The following is a 20,440-nucleotide window of genomic DNA, read 5'->3' on the forward strand; positions in this document are numbered from 1 at the left end:
CTGCAAAAAATTGGAATTGAGTCTGGTCTCCTGACGTGGCTTGAATCATATTTAACAAGCAGGCAACAAATAATAAAATTTAATGGACAAAAGTCAAATCCCATTCAAGTTACTTCAGGTGTTCCCCAAGGCTCCCACTTAGGACCACTTCTTTTTATTTTGTACGTAAACGACATTTCCTTCATCCTCAAAAATGTTAAAGTTCTAATATATGCCGACGACATGAAGCTGTTTTTGGAAATAAAAAATCAAGAAGTCATCAATGTATTTCAGAATGAAATCCACACATTTTACATCTGGTGTAAGAAAAGCCAACCTGAAGTAAATGTAAAAAATGCAATGTAATATCCTTTAGCAGAAAATTAACAACGCCCAAAATTGTAATTGCATTAGGGGATCAGAATGTGAAGAAATGTGATAAAGTTAGGGATTTAGGAATAATCTTAGATTCTAAACTAAATTTCATCGACCACTATAACACAATCATACACAAGGCAAACAACATGTTAGGGTTTATCAAACGCTTCTGTTATAATTTTCAAGACCCGTACACTATCAAAACTTTGTATATTGCCTATGTGAGGTCAATACTGGAATACTGTAGCATTGTGTGGTCTCCTCGTCCTGGCGTACATGAAGAAAGAATAGATTCAGTACAAAAGCAATTTCTACTATATGCTCTTCGTAAGCTAGGTTGGACCGCACATCGTCTTCCGTCATATGAAGCACGCTGCATGTTGATTGACATTCAAACATTGAAAGAACGGCGAGAGTACGCGATGGCTTCATTTGTAAACGATATCGTTTCGCAGAACGTTGACTCAGCAGTACTACTTTCTAAATTGAACTTTTATGCACCCATTCGACAACTTCGACACCGTAGTTTATTTGCTCTTAACCATCATCGTACGGAATACGCAAAAAATGGACCTATAAATAGTATGATGAATTCTTATAATCAACACTGCGAAGCCATTGACTTTACGATGTCCCGGTATAAACTGAAACAGTATTTCAAGTCCTTGAGGCTGAGGAAACAAAGTTAATTTGTTTTATGTTCGTGTATAGTTTAGAAATTAATGTAACTAGTCTACATATATGATTGACGAAATAAATAAATAAATAAATAAATAAATAAATTGCAAATAAAAATTGTTTGTGATATGGTCTATACACCCTTTGACCAAGCATCAAATATTTGTTACTTTTGACAGATCAAAATTTGGTCAAAGATAATTGTTTGTCACTCTCCGATTTTTACATGGGCAAACAATAATCATGATTTTAGATAAATTTGACCATTTCGTAAAAAGCTCAAATATTTGACCATTGGTCAAAGAGTGTAATACAGAACTAAGCTTGATTTCATCAGGGATACCAGATGTGCAGATTTTTTCCGCAAAACACAGATTTGTAGAGTCCATTCACAGACATTTTTTTTTGGTTCGCAAATATTTGCAGTTTTCTTTAGTTTTTGCAGATTTTTGTAAGCGTCTCTATATATTTGCACAGACTTTCTCAAAATGTGTGCTGATTTTGGCAAACTTTAACCTGCGCGAGCGAAATTTATCGAACCACGGGTAGATCCTTGGGGCAAAACACTATTGATACATTGCTAAATATTTCTAATATTCAATATTACGAAGTATGTATCGTTGCATTTTTGGGCACCCCTCTATTCATATTTGTCAGCCTATACACCAGAGAGACGCCGAGACACTCACCGTTAATGCAACTGTCAACATCAAAACGGGCGAGCTGTATAATTTTGCATTGCCGTTATCCGTTTTGATGTTGACAGTTGCCTTAACGGTGAGTGTCTTGTCATTTCTCTAATATACAGGTTCCCTAATTCATATCAATGCTCATTAACGTTATGTTGTCGTTGGAGGGTTGTCAATTGAAAGATAAACGATAAATATAAAAATATATTTACCGATATCGAGTAATATTATCGAAATATTTTTCATAAAAATAAAGGTGTCTAGCCCCTAGGGTAGATCATTTTATTTTAAGCAGCTTTCCCGGTTTTTCGAGCAGTTGCAGATATTTTTCAAAACCATCTGGCTTCTCTGTTTTGGTTCAAAATCTAAGTTAAAACAACTCAAATCGTGAGTTTTTTTTTTCAACGTGTGACACTTAATGTCTGATTTAATCATTCTCTATGCATTTTCAACGAATTCTCAGTGCAAAAGCTTCTACATTTTCACAACTCTATTGCTATTTTTTGTCAAATCCAACTTTTCTATAGTTGTACAACATTTGAGTGCTTTCATAAAAGTTGAAGTCTTATTTTATGACAAACATCGGTTCACTGCGTGCATTGAGCAACACCGGTATCAAGCACTTGATAAGGCAAACTCTTGCAAGCCAGCAGCTGACGGTTTTTTCTAGGTCACCGTCATCAACGGCTTCGCCCGTCAAACGATTCTTCAGCAGCGGTAGTAGTGTTTGTGCTTTGGTCAAGCGTGCATTAGACGCCTCATTATCTAGTACCTGCAAGATGAGTGGTGATTCAGCAAAACCAAAGGTCGTATTTGTTCTGGGAGCTCCCGGAGCCGGTAAAGGTACCCAGTGCGAAAAGATTGTGCATCATTTCGGCTACACGCACTTATCGGCCGGAGACCTGCTGCGGGAGGAACGGAACAGAGAAGGATCCGAGTATGGAGCGCTGATTGAAGACAACATCCGCAATGGACGTATCGTTCCAGTGGAGATTACCTGTGCACTACTGGAGAATGCTATGAATAAAACCAGAGAGGTAGGAGTTGAATCTCGGATTATCTGACAAAATATTGCTTTGTAACAGGAAGTGGTTTGTCCTTGACAGTCAGTGATGATGGACTTCCTGCTTAACGTATAGCTTGCGTGTTACGGTATTTGATGTAATCTTCCATGCGACACTTAACGCTCATTTCGGTGGCGTGGCAATGTGTCGTTTTTATTTTTAGACTAACTTTGATAATTTTCATGTTTGAACAAAACTAACAACGTTCGATCGGAAGTTAATTTAACGCATGCGCTTCTAGCGTTCTTACTGGCATGTGGAAATAATAAATGTATTTGTCTATAATCTATACTCGGCACGTATACAAAGGTTACTATTTGTTTGGTCTTTGCAGACAACCGGGAACGATAAGTTTCTTATCGATGGATTTCCTCGGAACGAAGACAACTTGCAGGGCTGGAATAGCAAGATGTCGGAAAAAGTGCAGTTGCAATTTGTGCTATTCTTCGAGTGCACCGAAGACCAGTGCATCGTCCGTTGTTTAAGGCGTGGCGAAAGCAGCGGCCGCTCGGACGACAACCTGGAGAGTTTAAAAAAGCGTTTCAACACTTACATTAACGATACGATGCCGATCGTGGAACACTACAAGAAGCTGGATTTGGTGAAGACTATCGATGCTGTCGCTGGACCGGATGAAGTATTCGAGAAAGTGAAATGGCCTTTCGCAGAAGTCAATTAGAACACCGGTGATTGTGCGGCTCCGGTAAGTGTCCAACCGATATTCCATTGTTTAATGCCAAATGGGAGTTTGAAGCGTATTAGCAGCTTAGGTTTTTTTGTTTCAAGCCATTCCGAAAAGATTATTACTGAACTGTCTTTTACTTCATGCTCACAATTATGTGCGGTCTACCAGTCAATTTTCAAGTATTTATGTTTTCTACTAGAAGTTTGTCAGAAATAAATAAATAAACCGTAACTACACATGTGCAAATTACTGATCAGTACTTTGGACAAGTTAGCGAATCTAGCGCTGCAATACGTAAGTTTATTTCGTTAACTTTATTCGGTAGGTCACCTAGGGTAAAGTCAATCGGTTAGGCTGAATTGTGTGTGTCGTGGCTCTAGCAAAATTAGAACGAATTGAGTAGACAAATAAAACGAGTCATGGTGTCTTAGCTTTAAAAACTAGTTTGGTGTGAAATTACGATGACAACCGTCGAGAGGCTTCTGATTTATAAAAAGATTGCAATGGTTCTTATAAAATGAAGTAGTTTAAATCATATTTTCCGTACCAATAATCGAAAACAATTTGTTGTGGAAATCAGTTAAAAACGCATGAGTCGTTTTGTAATAATTTTCGGCAACTGGTGAAATTATTTTGTTGATTGAAATACGTTATTCGGATTAATGCATATCTATTTGCATATCTATATATAATCTTTCATACAGATAAAATATCGTTAAATTATTGCCCTAAATTATTTTACGCTCTGCGTTTAACAAATTGATGTCGAAACTGTTGCAGTTTGGCCTCGGTAATCACTGCACCGACTAACAGCTGCTGACTGTTCTGCGGATCAGCAGCCGTTTCCGTTACGGCCGCATTCTTGTATAACCAAGCGACCTCCTGTCCGCCCATAGGAACCCGAATGATTAACTTCTGGCGACCGGTAACAATTAGCACTTGCCGCTCGATTTCCTGTAGCAGATTGTGGACACCGTTAAGCGTTGTTGACGAAACTAGAAACAGATCGGGATGCCGCTCTAGTAGAGCAGCATGGTCCTCCACTAGGTCACACTTATTACCCACGTTGATGATGTTAGCTGGACCTCTTTCCTTGTCAACACAAATTGACTTGCGAAGCGATTCCAGAGTGCTCTCCACATGCATTTTCTGTTCTGTAAAGTTTTCATGAGAAACATCCTGTACGTGAACGATGACATCAGCAAGCATGGCGTCTTCCAATGTCGCAACGAAACATTCTATCAGTCCGGTGGGAATATCGGCCATGAAGCCAACTGTGTCCATAAAAAGTACCTCTAGCTTACAGGGTAGCCAACCCGCGTGAGCTGTCACGTCCAAGGTGGCAAACAACTGATTTCTTGGTTGAAGCGTTTTTTCCTCAGTGAAAGCTTTGATGAGCGAAGTTTTGCCTGCATTTGTGTAACCAACGACGGCCACAATCGGGAAGGCTTTCTGTTTGCGCCTATTACGGAGTAAGTCGCGGCGTGCCCGAATAGAGCTTAGCTCATTTTTCAATTTTCTTTCACGGATCCTTAGCATTTGCTTCTGCGATTCGGTCAGGTATACACAATTTTTCGACCCACCACCCGCTTGATCCTTCATCTGACTCCAAATGTACGGAATTTCGGCCATTGCAACTTGCAACTTGGCTTCGGTGCTAATGGCATGCAGTCGCAGAATCTGTATCACTACTGAATAGCGATCCATCACGGGCAAATTGAAGTGATGCTCGAGAAGCTGCTTTTGTGCCAAAGATAGTGTTCCTTTACTGACAAACACGCAAGTGATCATCGTTCCCGACGATTGCAGATTCTTCAAGCATGATTTAATTTCTTCTAGCTTTCCAACCCCAAAAAGATGCTTTTTATCCAGTGACTCCAGCGGTACTTTCAAGGAATGTTCCACCGTACAATTAGGTATCGAACGAACCAATGCCTCTGCTTCTGCCAGCTGGTGTTCCGGTTTGCTTGACGCCTTTTTTGGTCCCCATTTTATGTACGGTTGAATGATAAATACATTCTGTTCATTTTGCAATCTCTTCTGCACTCGCATAGTGCTATTGGCAATAGCGTCATAGTCGGCATCGTCCAAGTTGAATTCCTCTGAATCTGCTCCATCTATTGATCCAGTGGCTTCTCTGTTGGAATTTTTAAACTTCCCTTTAAAGTCTTTATACTTGCTAGAGTCAGTGTACTTCTTTCTTCTAGAAACGTTAAATGTGTCCAAGTTCGCGCAACTTGCTGATCGGATGCTTATGTTAACAGCTCTTTGGAAAAGCGGTGAAATTCGTCGTATAAGAGATGCCATTTCATAATCAGTCTCAGTTCAACTGATCCTTGCTGTCATCAGTTGCGGAGGACAGTTTCCCCTCATCAGCCAACCACCCGGTCTGACAAGCCTTAGTACGGTCCGATGTAATTTTATAGGAAATACCGGTTGCAATTAAAGACGACACCAGGATTCCCGACTTCTGAGAGTAAGGTAGCCTTTTAGTGAGTAGTTTTTGAAGAAAGTACGTTGCTGAAAAGCCTAATAATCGCAAGAGTTAATTTATTTGAATAAACAGAAAATTTTTGAATCAGTGGATCACTTACCGAGTGTGAAGCTTGTCAAACCGGTAAACAGAGCTCTAGTCATACATTCCAAGTAGGAGCTGAAACCAGGATGCTTTTCTCGTTGTTGTTCCTTCAGACGACGAATATCATTCATTGCAATAGTTTCAGCGCAAAAAGCTGTAAAAGCAAATTGCGATGCAACTAAACTAACGAAAATAGAAGTTTGTTACTTAACAATGAAGAGAAACAAAAAGGCAATACAACGCGGTGTATTTCGAATGCCGGAGCGCAGGTACAAAAACGTTATCAGCTGGTTTGAATGTCAATTGACAACATGCAGATGTTACACTCTTATTCGCAAGGGAATGGTATGGTAGCCTTCAAGCGTTACGAACATCTATTTATGTACCGTTTATCCTAAAACTACTTTCTCTGCTGTCACAGTTTGCTTCACTTTGTTTTGGGGCACAATTAATAAACTAAATATCACTTAGAATATCACATACCATGTAAAAACCTTGAGAAATTGCTCAAAACTGTCTGATATGCTATCAATAATTGCAGTCAACATTTAACCGGTTTGCCCGAATCGACATAAGAAAAGGGTGAACTGACCATTTTTCGGGTGCCAGTGCCCCAAGTATGATGACAGTTCTACAAGGTATGCTATTCACGTCGATGCATTAGTATTAGTGATCGTTATGAACTTTTTCCAATTTTGTATGAAATTTGAAATGATTTTGCGTTTTAAATTAAACTTATAAAACATACTTTCCTGAAAAGTTATAGAAATGATGTTGAAACATGTTTTATTTGTGGGGAATACATAAACATGATGCGGTTTAGGTAAAATATGCTGTTTTACATCAATTTGCCGGTAACCTTTTTGCACTTTTCGTTTTTTTCTTGTACTCTAATAGCGCTTCTAAATAGAGTCGCTTATGTTTCATACAGTAACAAAAGTCATGAGCTATGACAATGACTAAGATTATGCTCCAACTATTAGAAATATAGCATTTTTATATATTTTATTTCGACATATTGTCGCAATTTTTCACACTAAATCTAAATTAATATCAATTTCTAGTGTGTTTCAACTGGAGATTCACTCTCCAACCAAAAAAATCAGATATAAAACAACATAAAACGAGAAATTTCCAAAAATGTTCTGAATTCCATACTAAACGCGAAATTTTTCATAACGAGATTTGTTTGTGTGCGTGGATAGACAAAAATGTAGCATACCTTGTAGAACTGTCATAATACTTGGGCCAGTGCCAGTGATGTTGGTAACGCGTCAAATGTATGGTAGCTGACAGCGATGCCATCCCCGTGCTTATTCGCGACTACGAAGGTGCTGATATTTGTTTGGTATTTGCATGAGAAAAAGAAGGAGGGAAATATTTTTGCTTTTGTCATCACACACATTTTGACAATTGCATATGAAAGCTCGCCTAGGTGCGAACAGCCTTTAAAATCTCTTTCAACTTCGTAGTCGCGAATGTCAAATTCGTTTTTACGGCAGGACCACGGGGATGGCATCGCTGTCAGCTACCATACAGGAGGATGACATCTACTAGAAATCATGTATCGAACATCGTTAGCAATATGGCGGCATTTGTGTACATGTGTACATGTATGAAGAACAAAAGTTATTACACATTATTTGTGTTTATACTACAGCCTGTGAATTAAAAATAAACAGTATAAATAACAGTTCACTTATTTAATACCGTTCCAAACACATTACGTGATCAAATTGATAAATTTGATCGCTTTCAGTTTTATTTTGTCATTAATAGATAATGCCAACATATGGAGCAGTTGCCCGAAAATTCTTCCTCTTAGAGTAAACTGCCCATTTTCCGGGTACCGCTAGTGTCAGCGGACCATTGAGATGTTGGGTACACTGCAAATATATGAGATTTGACAGCGATAGCATAGTCCTGCTACACGCTCATTTTTTGTTACTCTAAAGTGAGTTAGATATCACCCAATTTTGAAAAAAGTGGAGGTACCCTAATTAGGGTACTTTTACGGTTACTCACTTCTGAGTAAGGGCGTCATACGTCAAAAACTGAGTAGAATCTACTCTGTTCATGCAAACCAGAAATTAACGAAAATGAGTACAAGTTACCCAGTTTGCCTAAATACGGAAATTTAATGATTTCTTGTTTTTGTAAATCTGACTCAATGGATAAAATAAAATCAGAACAATCAAAAACACAGATTTATTTTTCATTGAAACATTAGAAAATTTACTAAATCATTCCCGTGTCTTCATTGAATGTGGCACCCAACCGGTTGACAGGTGCCCGTGAACTGTGATTTACATTTTTGTGCCAGAAAATCCGTCATCATTCGTCACCTAATACTGCGAAGGATCAATACAAATGTTTCCGTTTGTTATCACGAATAAAAGTCCGGCTTTAAACGGCATCGTAGAACATACAACATGCGGTTGTTCATTTTGAAGAGATCTTTTAGGTGTTTTAAAATCCTCTGCAATACTGATGTTGGGCTGAAATTATTAATTGATTAAGAAATTATTGATTTGATGACAGATCAGATACTTACTGCTAGCCAACGAATAAAAAGAGACACCAATTGTTCTTCGGAAACCGATAATATTGCTGTTGAAAACTTTTGACATATACATATACTCAGGGTGAGTAAACATCATGGATAATAACTCAAAACTGAGTAAACATGGTAATTATGAAAATTTGGGTTCATGTTACTCAATTGTCCAGTACTCGATTACTCACTTTTTGACATTTGACATAATCAGATTAGAGTTAAAATAAAGCAGCGTGTACCATACATTTGACGCGTTGCTAACATCACTGGCACTGGCACTGGCACCCGAAAAATGGTCAGCTCACCCAGAGTCTATGTGTATATAGAGTCGCGCAAAGAGAAAATCTATCGTTTCGGCAACACAGTTTTTGTGCCGTTTGTTGCCAAGAACTATACAGTTCTGTTTTTCACCATAGAGCTTTCTACGCCAGATCTCACCAATACAGGCTTAGTCTGTATCATAATAAAATCGATTTGTTTTCAACCAAAAAATCAGCTGATATTCAATTTCGAAAAATATTGCACTTATGAATCCTAGTTCATTAGTGTTACCTGTTTTACCAAACTTTGTTTTAGTGGAAAACCAGATGAAATAAAACTAAAAATCGGCTTACAACTTGAATAAAAGCTCGGGGCAGGAGGAAATTTTTTGTCACTACTAGCGTGTTGATTATTTGCAACCAAAATTAAACTTGTATTAGTGAAATCGATCACTATTACTAGCGCAGATAAGAAGGTCTATGCATAAGCGAATATCATTTTTTGAAATTTTCCACAAGGTACACAGTTTTGATAGATTACACCGGTGATGTTTTGTTAAATTTAAGTGAACCAGTGTACAGGTTTAATGTTGGATTAAAATGTGTAAGTAAAACTTCGGAGAAAACATATTCCTTATAACGCTCAATTACAACACTTTTCATCCACTCCTAACATTATCACCTTGTTTATTTACATTGCTCGATTGGTACCCTCGTTTCACACTGATTTGGTTCCTTTGGTTTCATCTTTGCGGGACTCTTATTATAAACATAGACTCTGAGTTCACCCTTATCTTATATTGATTCGGGTAAACCGGCCAAATGTTGACTGCAATTATTTACAGCATATCGGATAATTTTGTACAATTTCTTAAAATTTTTGCATGTTATGTGATATTCAGTACAATAATTGTGCTCCAAAACAATATGCCTAGAAAATACTGTTAAGATACATAACAACCCCCCTTTTTATGGTAAAAATGGCAAAAACAATTTTTGTTGTTGTTCTGGACAATGATATTCAATGAAAAAATTATGTATTTGCAATGAAAAACATCATTATGTAAAGGTAAAACCACATACTTAGACATACGTAACACTGGCGATTTTTTTTTGGTACTCTTTGCCCCACATCACCCGGTACCAACACCAGTTTGAACTGCTCGACAAATAATGAACAAAATGAATTTCCTTTTTCTCGGCTTTGTCGAGCCCCAAAGAAAATCCCATAAGGAGCTGTCAAAAAGTTATTTACAAAATCAATGCAGCATTTTTCGAGTAGGAACGAGACAAATGCAGGGCTGCGCAGCTACATTGCCTTCAAAAAACAACTCAAACAGTAATTTTATTCAGAGGGTGGTACCATTCGAGTAGTTCATTTTGTACCAACTTTTTCGGAAGATTTCTTCCTGAGTGTTACGTATGTCTTATGTATGTAACTGCACTCTGTTTCTTTTGCGGACTGTCCAGGACAGAAAAAGGGTAGTCCGGGATAGTCCGGAAAATGAAAAAAAAAAACAGCAATAGGACAAAGTGTAGTCCACGGGGTAGCTACACCGCAAAAACGAAAACGACATTATTCCACTCACTGCAAACAGAGTTAGCTGTGAGAATAGGGCTTGAATAAATAACTGAAACTGAATGCGATGCTGAACCAAACCATGTAAAATATTCAGAAATAACTTAAAAAAATAAAAAAAATATATGGAAGGATATGGGAATTAAAGAGAATCGCAAAAACTGTAGAAGAGTAACTTAAAAAAAGTCATTTTTCATAAATCACGTTTGAGCAACCTGAAAACGTTTTGTTAGAAAGTCGAAATGTACTACAAAAATACCACATACATAAGACATACGTAACATTGGCGTATTTTTCTGGTACACGTTGCCCCAGAGTACTCCGTCCAAGTGCTCGACAAATAATGAACAAAATGAATTTTCTTTTTCTCGGCTTAATCGACCCTCAAAGAAATCCCATAGAGTTCTCCAAGCGAAAACACACAAACACTACGACACGGCCCGCTTTACACTGTATATTGAAATTTGTGAGAGTGTGAATCAAACTCGGTAGTTTTTATGCTCTCTTTCAGATGACAAAAAATTCTTACAGCTAACAAAAAATAAATCGTAAACATCGCACTAATATAAACGCACCTGGAGAACTCTTTAAGGAACTGTCAAAAAGTTATTTACAAAATCAATGAAGCATTTTTCGTGTAGGAACGAGACAAATGCAGGGCTGTGCAGATACACTGACTTTAAAAACAACTCAAATAGTGATTTTATTCAGAGTGTGGTACCATTTGAGTAGTTCATTTTGTACCAACTTTTTCGGAAGATTTCTTCCTGAGCGCCCACCAGCGATTATTTAGTTTTGTTCGAGTTACTCGAAACGAAATGCGCAATGTCACCCCAGGTTTTAAAACATCTCGTGTAACAGTTAATTTAATCAAATACACCCAACGTAGTAACGTACCTAAATTAGAAGTACTTTGGTATACATAACCGTTCTTAAACTTCTGGCATCTCTGTTGCCAACAGATCAATGTAAACAAATATAATTTTGCTGTGATAAGATTCTAAAAAACGCAAAGAATTTGAAAAACTGACTAATGGATGACGTTGCTACATTGAAAAGTGAAAATGCTAATTTACGCAAAATTCAGTCTCGACTTCTCCAGTGGGAACAAAAGGATAATGCTCTAGCGCCCCTTAGCTCTGCGCAGAATGAGTTCATCAATCGACTGGCAGAATCGCTTGGAGCTGGAAATACTACGGTAATTTTTTTTTTTTTAAGTGAATGATTTAATACAAACAAATTTGCTCTAGAAATGTGCGACAGAAACGGCGAACGTTGGCTTTGAGGTCAAAACATCATTAGATGAGTTTAAGCAGTCCGGCGGTGTTATCGATTCCACGCAAGATTTTCTCTCGTGGTACAACTCAATCGATTCGGAAATTTTGGAGCATTTCGATGATGTTTACTTGGATTACTATCAGCAACTAAAAACTCGTTCCGCTGAATGTGGCAATTTGCTGCTGGAAATTGATACCTCCCTGGATGCCCTCAGTAAGCTTACCAGTGAATACAAGTTTGTTTCGGAGAAAACTTCTTCATTGCACCAGGCCAGCGAGAATCTACTGCAAGACCAGAACAAACTGAATGAAATTGACGAAGATATACGGAAAAGATTGAAGTATTTCTCCCAAGCGGAGAGTATTTCGCAACGGTTGCAAAACCCCACCTTCTCCGTGTCCAATGATACCTTTGTGGACATTCTTAACTCGATCGACGAGTGTCTGGAGTACATGCGCACGAATCCTAATTTCAGTGAAGCTTCTGCTTACGGTATTAAGTATCGTAATTGTTTGTCCAAGGCTACGCAAATGATGAAAAACTATGTATGCAATATTCTTACTAATGCAACCGCTCAGATTATGGCTCCCCGGACTGGAGCAGCACCAGCCGCTCCCAAAGAAACCGAAGAACAAGCTTTGGAGGCCGCTTTCGCATTATTCTACGGAAAGTTTCAGGCTTCAGCACCGAAAGTCAAAAGAATTACGGCTACCATTGAGGAGCGTTTGGAACGGAGTGCTGAATATGCTCAATTGCTTGCCAGTTTGCATCAACACTTTCTGTTCCAGAGAGCGTTGGTTAGTACATAGATTGAGCTAATTTTTTTTTTCAACTTATATATTGCTTTATTGTAGATCATGAGTTCTGGAGTCGAGCTAGCGATACGGGATCTTAGCAAGAAACACAAAGGAGATCATTGCGCGTTGGTTCGGTCGGCTTGCGCGTTTATGGTGCATGTGTGCCAGGACGAACATCGGCTGTTCTATCAGTTTTTCAGCAATTCGAGTCCACAGTTAACGTAAGAATAGCGTCATTAATTGCTGAAGATGCTAGTACAGAGCTTAACTTTATTGCAGGGCATACATGGAAGGACTGTGCACCATTCTGTATGACATTCTGAGGCCGTTTATTATACGGATCGATCATCTGGAAACACTGGCTGAAATATGCAGCATACTTCGTGTTGAGATGCTGGATGAGCATGTTCATTATAATCGTATAATTTACCTAGTTCTCTTCGTCTACTGTATTTTGTAATTGAACTTTCTTTTAGCCGAAGCTTTGGAAGCGCTTGCCAAAATAGTGTATCAGCTGCTTCAAGATGTCCAGGAACGGATCGGTTTTCGCGCTCAAAATTATCTTGAGTCGGATATCCTCCACTATCGACCATCCGCCGGCGATCTCGCCTACCCAGAAAAGCTAGAAATGATGGAAAGTATTGCATTGTCTCTGCAGGAGAATTATCTGCGACGAGCGGACTCTCGCAGTTCTATTGTTTCGATTGCCTCACTGGCATCACAGGAAGTGGAAAGCATCAATCAGCAGGCAGAACAAGCGGCTAAAGCTCGGGCCGGTAACTCACCGGCCGATCTACACGGAATGTGGTATCCAACGGTACGTCGTACGTTAGTTTGTCTGTCGCGATTGTATCGTTGCATTGATCGCAGCATCTTTCAAAGTCTCTCCCAGCAGGCACTGGCAAACTGCATCCAGAGTGTGTCCAGTGCTGCAGGGCAAATATCCCAGAAGAAAACCAGTATCGATGGAGAATTGTTTGAAATCAAGCATTTACTAATTTTGAGAGAACAAATTGCTCCATTTCGGGTTGACTTTACTGTGAAAGAGACTAGTTTAGATTTCAGCAAGGTGAAAACGGCCGCCTATGAGTTATTGCAGAAGAGAAAGCAGTTATTTGCCCTTGGATCAAATAATGCTCTGTTGGAGTTTTTGTTGGATGGAACACCACAAGTGAGACATATCAGCTTAATGCATGGAACTAACACTAAACGAAGAATTTATTTTAAGGTCAAAGAGCAACTATTGGACTCACGCAAAGATGTTGATCGCCAGCTAAAAACCGTTTGTGAACTATTTATCAAGGATGCTACCAAGCTATTGGTTGGACCAATTTTGCATTTCATCGAGACAGCACAGATTCACCTCAAGCAGACAGCGACTGCCGCGCAGTTGCAACAGCAGCAGCAGACACAACAGCAACAGGGAATGGCACTTCGAATGGCATCATTTGCTGCTCCGCAACTAATAAGTTCTATCATTCAGGAAAGCATTCGAAACATCAAGACCAAACTTGGTGCACTTCAACGCTCGATGCAACTCTATCTTGCTAATAAAGATACAGAGTTTATTTTGTTTAGGCCTATCCGGGTAACTACAACTTTTACTAAAATGTTATGCCTACAAAGGTAGACTTATTATTTTCTTTTTAGAATAACATAATTGGTTCGTTTGTCAAACTGGAGCAACTGCTGGTAACAAATGCTTACAGCAAAGATGACCTAACGATTGTTAGCTGCCCGTCAGCGGAGCAGATTTCGGTGCTAATTTCGAGCGTAAATTTGAGTGGCATTGACGATAATACCACAAAACCAATTGAGGCCGGCCCACAGCGAAAGATCAGCTCTTCTTCTCATAGCAGCACTGGTGGCCCGAAGGCACCGATTGAGAAGAAGGTGAGTTTTGATAGTGAGGCCAATTCAGTGGTACAAATTGATGCTCGCTCGGAGGAAAGTGAAAACAGCGAGGCGACTGTAGTTGCTGCGGCCGAGAGTCAACAGTAATAGGGTGGTAAGTTAGGACCCAGGTACGCAATATAATAATTCTCGAAGTAATAATAGTGTGAGAATAACTTTGTTGAGTGAACCGGCCTTGATTGGAAATTATCATTCAAAAATCATACTTTTCTACTGTTATTTTCATGATAACAACAGAAGAAAAGTTCAATCGGGCTTTTAAATTTTATTAAAAAAAATTAACATATCATTTCTACTGTCTGCGAGCACATTTCTATTCCCATCAATATTTGGTTTTCCTTAGTCGATGGGAAAGAGGAAAAGACCTGTTTTATGCAAAGAAATTTATTCAAAAACAAAAAAAAAACATGGCGCCATCAGTCCCACATTTTTTAATCAAACAGCGCACTCCATCTATAAAAGGTGGAAGTTGGCTATGAAAGTGCTGGTAATTACATCGCTGCGAAGACACTAGCATGCGTTAGTTCCACTTTTACTCAAAACATTGCGCTGCCAAAAGTGTCCCTCAATCTCAGGCAGAGTTCCTAGTCTTCTTAATATGATGACCACTCATTGATTCTGGTACCAGCGTTTCTGGTACCCACTTTTTAGTTGGTTTGCCCTAAAACAAGTGAAATAGAGTAAACGTCTCATTTTGTTGGTAGACTTTTCTCGAGTAAGTGTCGTTTTAGATGGAATCTCTCTCTCTCTCTCTCTCTCTCTCTCTCTCTCTTTCTCTCTCTCTCTCGCTCTCTCTCTCTCTGAGTATCTCTACACATTACTTACAAACCGATCTTCATTCTAAATAAAGTACCGTTAGTACTAGAAAGCAACTTGAAAGTTCTTCTTCTTTTGAACCTTAAAGTTCACATAAAGTTCACAAGTGAACTTCACAACTCCTGGAAATTAAGATTCGGTTAGCATTTTATCTGTGCTTTTAATCAGCCCGAATGTTCAGTAGAAGTCTATGTCGTACTTAATTTCCACTTTTGAAGTTCATGTTAAGTTCTGACTGACGCTTTGCTCGCCTTTGGCGAAAGTGAAGTTTTCACATGTAAAGTTTAAATTCGTGCTATTACTAATATTTATTCAGAATTTATATTGTGTGTTCTGCCACAAACGGTGACATATCAACACTATTACACAAAAAAATATACTATAAGTGTAATAATACACTTGTTTGGGCGTGAGGTTCTCGTCCCTGAGCATTTCATCTAAATCTTAGCTCCTTTTTACGCTCGGCCACAGCATGATGTGGCCGGTTTTGGAGGTCCGAATCCCTTTCTCAGGCCCCACCGAGAGCTCTTTATGTTCCAAAGCGTTGGTCGTGTCGACTTAGGCAATCTATTGACCGAAAAAATTTGAATCGATTCTGAACATTTATCATATTATGTATATATTGCTGACCAGAATAATTCTCAATAAACGCTTGAAACGAAAATATTGCGTACACAACTTTTTCACCAACAAACTGCAGCAAAATCAAAACATACTAGAGAACTGTCAGACGTAAGTTCACATTTTGTTCCGCGTGTACTTTTTTTGAACTTGTAAGCGAGCTTGAAAGTTCAGAAAAAGTTCCGCGTCAACCTTTTCTGAACCTCCGAGTTCACATAAAATTCCGCATGTACTTTATTTGAACTTCCAGGCTGAAAGAGATAACCGATATGCTGCCGCTATTCGCATAACAGTCCTAGGTCCTACGTATAAGTTCTACGTATAAGTCCTATGTTTTCTTGTTTTTTTTTTTTTTTTGCGGAAAGGGGTCTATTTTGGCATGCTCTACAAGAGTAGCCAATAAAATCGAGATTGTTCCTAGCTATAAACATGTAGGTAACAAAGAGAAATCAGCACATCGAGTAAAATCGATGCTGAACTCATATAACGGGAACGGAACAGTGGTATGAATCTAGGCTCCAAAGCGGGAGGACTCGAGTTCGAAGCTAGTTATATGTGGTGTGGTGTGGTGGTAAGTTGCAAAAAATCATGAAATTTGATAATAAATAAAGCCAGGCAAATTATTCTTCTGATCCTAGAATTCCTCCAGTACACGTTTAGTGATGAGTTAGGAAAATACGAAAAATAAAAAAATACTCGTTTTTTTATTTAGATTTTTTGAATTTTTTTTTGCAACGTAACCGAACTTCAGTACACATGGGTGGAGGACTTGACGGTGATTCGTCAAGCGTATTTCCAAACACAAAGCCTAATTAAAAATTACAAAATAACATTATAATAAGTAGTTTTTTTTTTCGATTACGCTTGACTTATCACACCGCCGGTTTTAGTTTCGCATGACCTAACAAAACTAAATACTGGCGGGGTCTGTAGGGCTTAATCGAGGTTTATACTAACCCTAAAACCACTAACAAAACGTGACTAACGACCACCCATTGCACTCATATAATGTAGCATTACTAACCCTTCCCACTTCTCTGACAACTACTACTACTATTACTCTCATTATTTTTATTTTTCTATATATTCATGTGTGTATGCATATGTATGTCTTTTCACCCGTATGTTTTATTATAATTTTTTTTTCTCTCATTCAGCTGTTTTAACTGCGCGAATTTATTTGTTCCCAGTGTCAATCCCAGTTGCGATCTACTGGCAATTTCTTTATTCCACCCAGCTCACCCACTTTCGCTTGATTTTGACCCAGTATCGACCCGGCGTGTTGCCCAAAGCGCACCGTAAATTTGTCAGTTTCAATCCACCGTCGCACGTGCTTAGTTCATAAACAATTATCTGGCATCTCTTTCTTACTTGCGTTCTAAATCGTGATGCCATTACTTTTTTCTTGGTTAGACTTGCACTGACCCTGTGGAATGAAAATTCGCTTTAACTGCTGTCAGAACGATTCTATTTCGATTTGATTCGACCCATTATTGTGCAGTTGGCACCCTGAAATGGATAGTTGCGCAGCGAATGTTGAGTCAGTCAGTTACTTGCGTTCTAAATCGTGATGCCATTACTTTTTTCTTGGTTAGACTTGCACTGACCCTGTGGAATAAAAATTCGCTTTAACTGCTGTCAGAACGATTCTATTTCGATTTGATTCGACCCATTATTGTGCAGTTGGCACCCTGAAATGGATAGTTGCGCAGCGAATGTTGAGTCAGTTTTGGCGCACCAATACATGAGCTTTGAGTGTAGACAACTGCCTAGCATCTCTTTAGATTACGTCGTGAGTCGCAGTATCGTTTCATTATTCCAGGTGTTGGCACTGACCCAGTGGAGTGGATAAATTCGCTATCAGTTATACGTTTTTGGTAGAATGAATTTCATTGGGTGGTGGTATATGTTGAAGGTCTGAATGTGGATGTATGTGACAATACTTTTCGGCTTTGCCATTAACCACTCCCATTCTTTTTTTTTCTCTTTTTTGCGGTTGCGAGACAAAATATTTAATAGATCACTAGAACAACCGAAAGAACCATGGCAAGCATAGCAGTAACGCGGACGGACTTGCATGGGATATGTCGAAAGGTACGACCGAGGATGAGAACACGGCATAAACGAGAGCAACAGACGCAACGACCACAAGTAAGACTGCCGGCATTAATATCGATGCAATGAGGCCTTGGAACAACAAATGTATAGTCAACTCTGTGGTGAGTAAGGTGATATGAACCGGTAACAACAGGTACGTTCCCCATTTACAACACATAACTGCCGTTGAAACCTTCAGTCCAGAGTAAATTCGCTCACATGTGCCTTATCGGTCGCCAGTGACTGTTGCGTCATGAATTGCTCCTGGTTTGGTTTTGACATTGTAACCTGGGCTTAGTGCAGAAGTAATTCGCTTACGGCGACCAGCTAGACAACCCACCCTAAGAAGAAGAAGAACGTAACCGAACTTCAATTTAGAAGTTTCTTTGTATGCGACTCGGAGTTTATTCATAGAACGCGAACTTGAAAGTACGGTTAATTACCTTAAAATTGAGCTGAATAGAATTCTATTCATGATAGTTAGTTTGGCTGATTAGGCTATGAAATCTACTTATATCTGAACTTTTGGTTACTTGGGATGTTCAATCGAACTAATGATTTAGAATATACAGGGGGCGACTTACATCTTACATCTTAAGTTAAAATGTCTAATACGTTCTGCATTCTGCATAGGGGCACCAAAACTCACAGGAACGGTGAAAACTTTAATCTTTTCAGGGCAACTTTTCTGAGCTTTGGAGTATTTTTTTTGCTTTTGTCGACCAGTGCAATCATATATTGATATAAAATTGATGCATGACTCTTACATCACTGAAAATGCAAATTTTTGTTTATAAGTTATTAACAAACGATCATTACGGTGTTAACACATTGATAAATACAAAACACCTAAATTTACGGATTCGCACAATTTAGAAAAAATGGAAGCAATGTTACTAAAAGCGAGAAGTCCAAACGCAGACTATGTTTCAAAATTAAAAATTGACGATTTTTTGAATTAGATTAAGTACAACATAATTGAAGCTATGGATTCTACAAATTGTATACACGATTCCGTACCCATGAGGAGTCGGAGATTTTGGCTCACATTGATATCGTGGCCCAAATCGTGACCCAACGAAAACCGGGAAAAAACAGCGCTGGCATCACTGCCGCGGTATTTCGCGAGAGAGACATACTTTTCGGGAGCATGAGTGCAGCATATTCTTGCGGTTGCTTGCTGCTGGTGGTGGGTTTGGTTCGGTTGTAGAGTAGCAAGACGACGAGTGCGAAGCGAACGAGTCAAGCAAAACCAGCCACTAGCCAGAGCTGACGGTCGCATTTTGTAGTGTCACGCCGTGGTACGATTTTCGAGTCGAATCCCATCGTCAAAAATTATCACATCCGGTGCCAGGTGTAACGAAAAGCTGTGCTACCGGTAGCCGTTAGTTGATTTTGAAGTGAACTTTTACGGATTACCCTTGGGAACGGTGGAAAATTGTGTTGGAAAAGTGACCCCCTTTGTTTCGTCGCGCAACCATTGAAAACCATTCCAGAAGCAGTCTTCGTAGTCGTCGTCGTCGTCGTCGCCGTTGTCGCTTTGGTGAGAAAGAACAGAAAAGGGCGAAGAAGAATACGAAGCAGCAAAAGTCGCTCACCACATCACCTTAATTTTTTTTCCTCCCGTGTGCTGATGTTTATGCTGAGCGGTGCTCAGTAATTGTATGTTGAAAGAAGAAGAGTGAGAATCCTGTATTATGTTGCCCTCTCGCGAGATCCCGTTTTATGCTACAGTGTTCGTACGATCGTGAAGCTGCAAATGAGCTTATGTGAGTGAGTGTGTGTGTAAGAGAGCAACCACGTACAGCATAGTTTTATGTCCTAAGCGAAGTGTTGCCATATCTGGAAGAAAAATACCTTACCAAGGATGACGATGAACTGCGAAGTGGCCGTTGTAAATTTTCTACGATGAATGGTTTTGCGGTGTATTGTTATATTGTGCTGGGATATTGTTAGACAAGTGGAAATGATACCGAATAAAGTGGATATTTCCATCGATTATTAGTGTGAACTTCCAAAGGTTGGTATGTTTTCAACTAACTGGGTAATGGTTTCCTATGGTAAAAAAACCTAGGTTATATTTTAGGTTAACGTTGGTTTTAACAAGCAAAGGCGTGAAAATGCACCTAAAATTCAATATAAATTTATAAAAGTTATAAATGCTTATTCTAAGACTCATAAATACTATATCACAGCTGTCGCTTTTTTCAATATATTATTACTGAAATTATTAGAAACACGAAGTGACTTTGCCTGGGGTGCTTAATTTGTTATTAGTGGTTACATCGTTTAAGATTATTCAACTAGAAAACTCATCTCTCCATTTAAATGAGTTAAAATTTAGGTGTCCATTAGGCTTCACATTGTAAAATCGGTAAATTTATTAACCAATTATTTTAATCGTACCATCGATTTAAAAAAAGCCGTTAATTTATCGATCATTAAATTAGGAAATCATTAGGTCGTTGCC

The 20,440-nt window shown here is 38.9% G+C and overlaps 5 protein-coding genes across 7 annotated transcripts in view; 3 read left to right on the plus strand and 2 right to left on the minus strand.

Annotated features, from left to right (window-relative positions):
- Nucleotides 1-2,122: 2,122 nt before the first annotated feature.
- On the plus strand, nt 2,123-3,913 carry LOC129730123 (UMP-CMP kinase). The gene is made up of 2 exons (XM_055689186.1): nt 2,123-2,761; nt 3,123-3,913. The coding sequence occupies exons 1-2, from the start codon at nt 2,297-2,299 to the stop codon at nt 3,465-3,467; spliced, it is 810 nt and encodes a 269-aa protein (XP_055545161.1). The 5' UTR covers nt 2,123-2,296; the 3' UTR covers nt 3,468-3,913.
- A 210-nt stretch (nt 3,914-4,123) lies between these two features.
- On the minus strand, nt 4,124-5,780 carry LOC129730116 (putative GTP-binding protein 6). Its single transcript, XM_055689178.1, has one exon. It carries the CDS (start codon nt 5,778-5,780, stop codon nt 4,212-4,214), a length of 1,569 nt encoding a protein of 522 aa, XP_055545153.1. The 3' UTR covers nt 4,124-4,211.
- A 13-nt stretch (nt 5,781-5,793) lies between these two features.
- On the minus strand, nt 5,794-6,334 carry LOC129730125 (transmembrane protein 141). Its single transcript, XM_055689188.1, has 2 exons — nt 6,068-6,334; nt 5,794-6,002 (listed from the first exon to the last, which is right to left on the minus strand). Exons 1-2 carry the CDS (start codon nt 6,180-6,182, stop codon nt 5,794-5,796), a joined length of 324 nt encoding a protein of 107 aa, XP_055545163.1. The 5' UTR covers nt 6,183-6,334.
- Nucleotides 6,335-11,407: 5,073 nt separating this feature from the next.
- LOC129730113 (conserved oligomeric Golgi complex subunit 3) lies at nt 11,408-14,565 on the plus strand. Its single transcript, XM_055689174.1, has 7 exons — nt 11,408-11,645; nt 11,698-12,522; nt 12,580-12,743; nt 12,802-12,941; nt 12,999-13,693; nt 13,751-14,110; nt 14,173-14,565. The coding sequence occupies exons 1-7, from the start codon at nt 11,481-11,483 to the stop codon at nt 14,521-14,523; spliced, it is 2,700 nt and encodes an 899-aa protein (XP_055545149.1). The 5' UTR covers nt 11,408-11,480; the 3' UTR covers nt 14,524-14,565.
- A 4,600-nt stretch (nt 14,566-19,165) lies between these two features.
- The window catches only part of LOC129730112 (latrophilin Cirl), an 86,577-nt gene continuing 85,302 nt past the window's right edge, over nt 19,166-20,440 (plus strand). The window contains exon 1 of one of the 3 annotated variants that reach the window (XM_055689171.1): nt 19,166-20,044. The gene's annotated coding sequence lies outside the window, so the exon portion shown is untranslated. The remainder of the gene's footprint in view (nt 20,045-20,440) is intronic. The other 2 variants (XM_055689170.1, XM_055689172.1) reach the window with 2 other exon arrangements.

The sequence above is a fragment of the Wyeomyia smithii genome, chromosome 3 (assembly GCF_029784165.1).
Source record: "Wyeomyia smithii strain HCP4-BCI-WySm-NY-G18 chromosome 3, ASM2978416v1, whole genome shotgun sequence".
NCBI classification, from domain to species: domain Eukaryota; kingdom Metazoa; phylum Arthropoda; class Insecta; order Diptera; family Culicidae; genus Wyeomyia; species Wyeomyia smithii.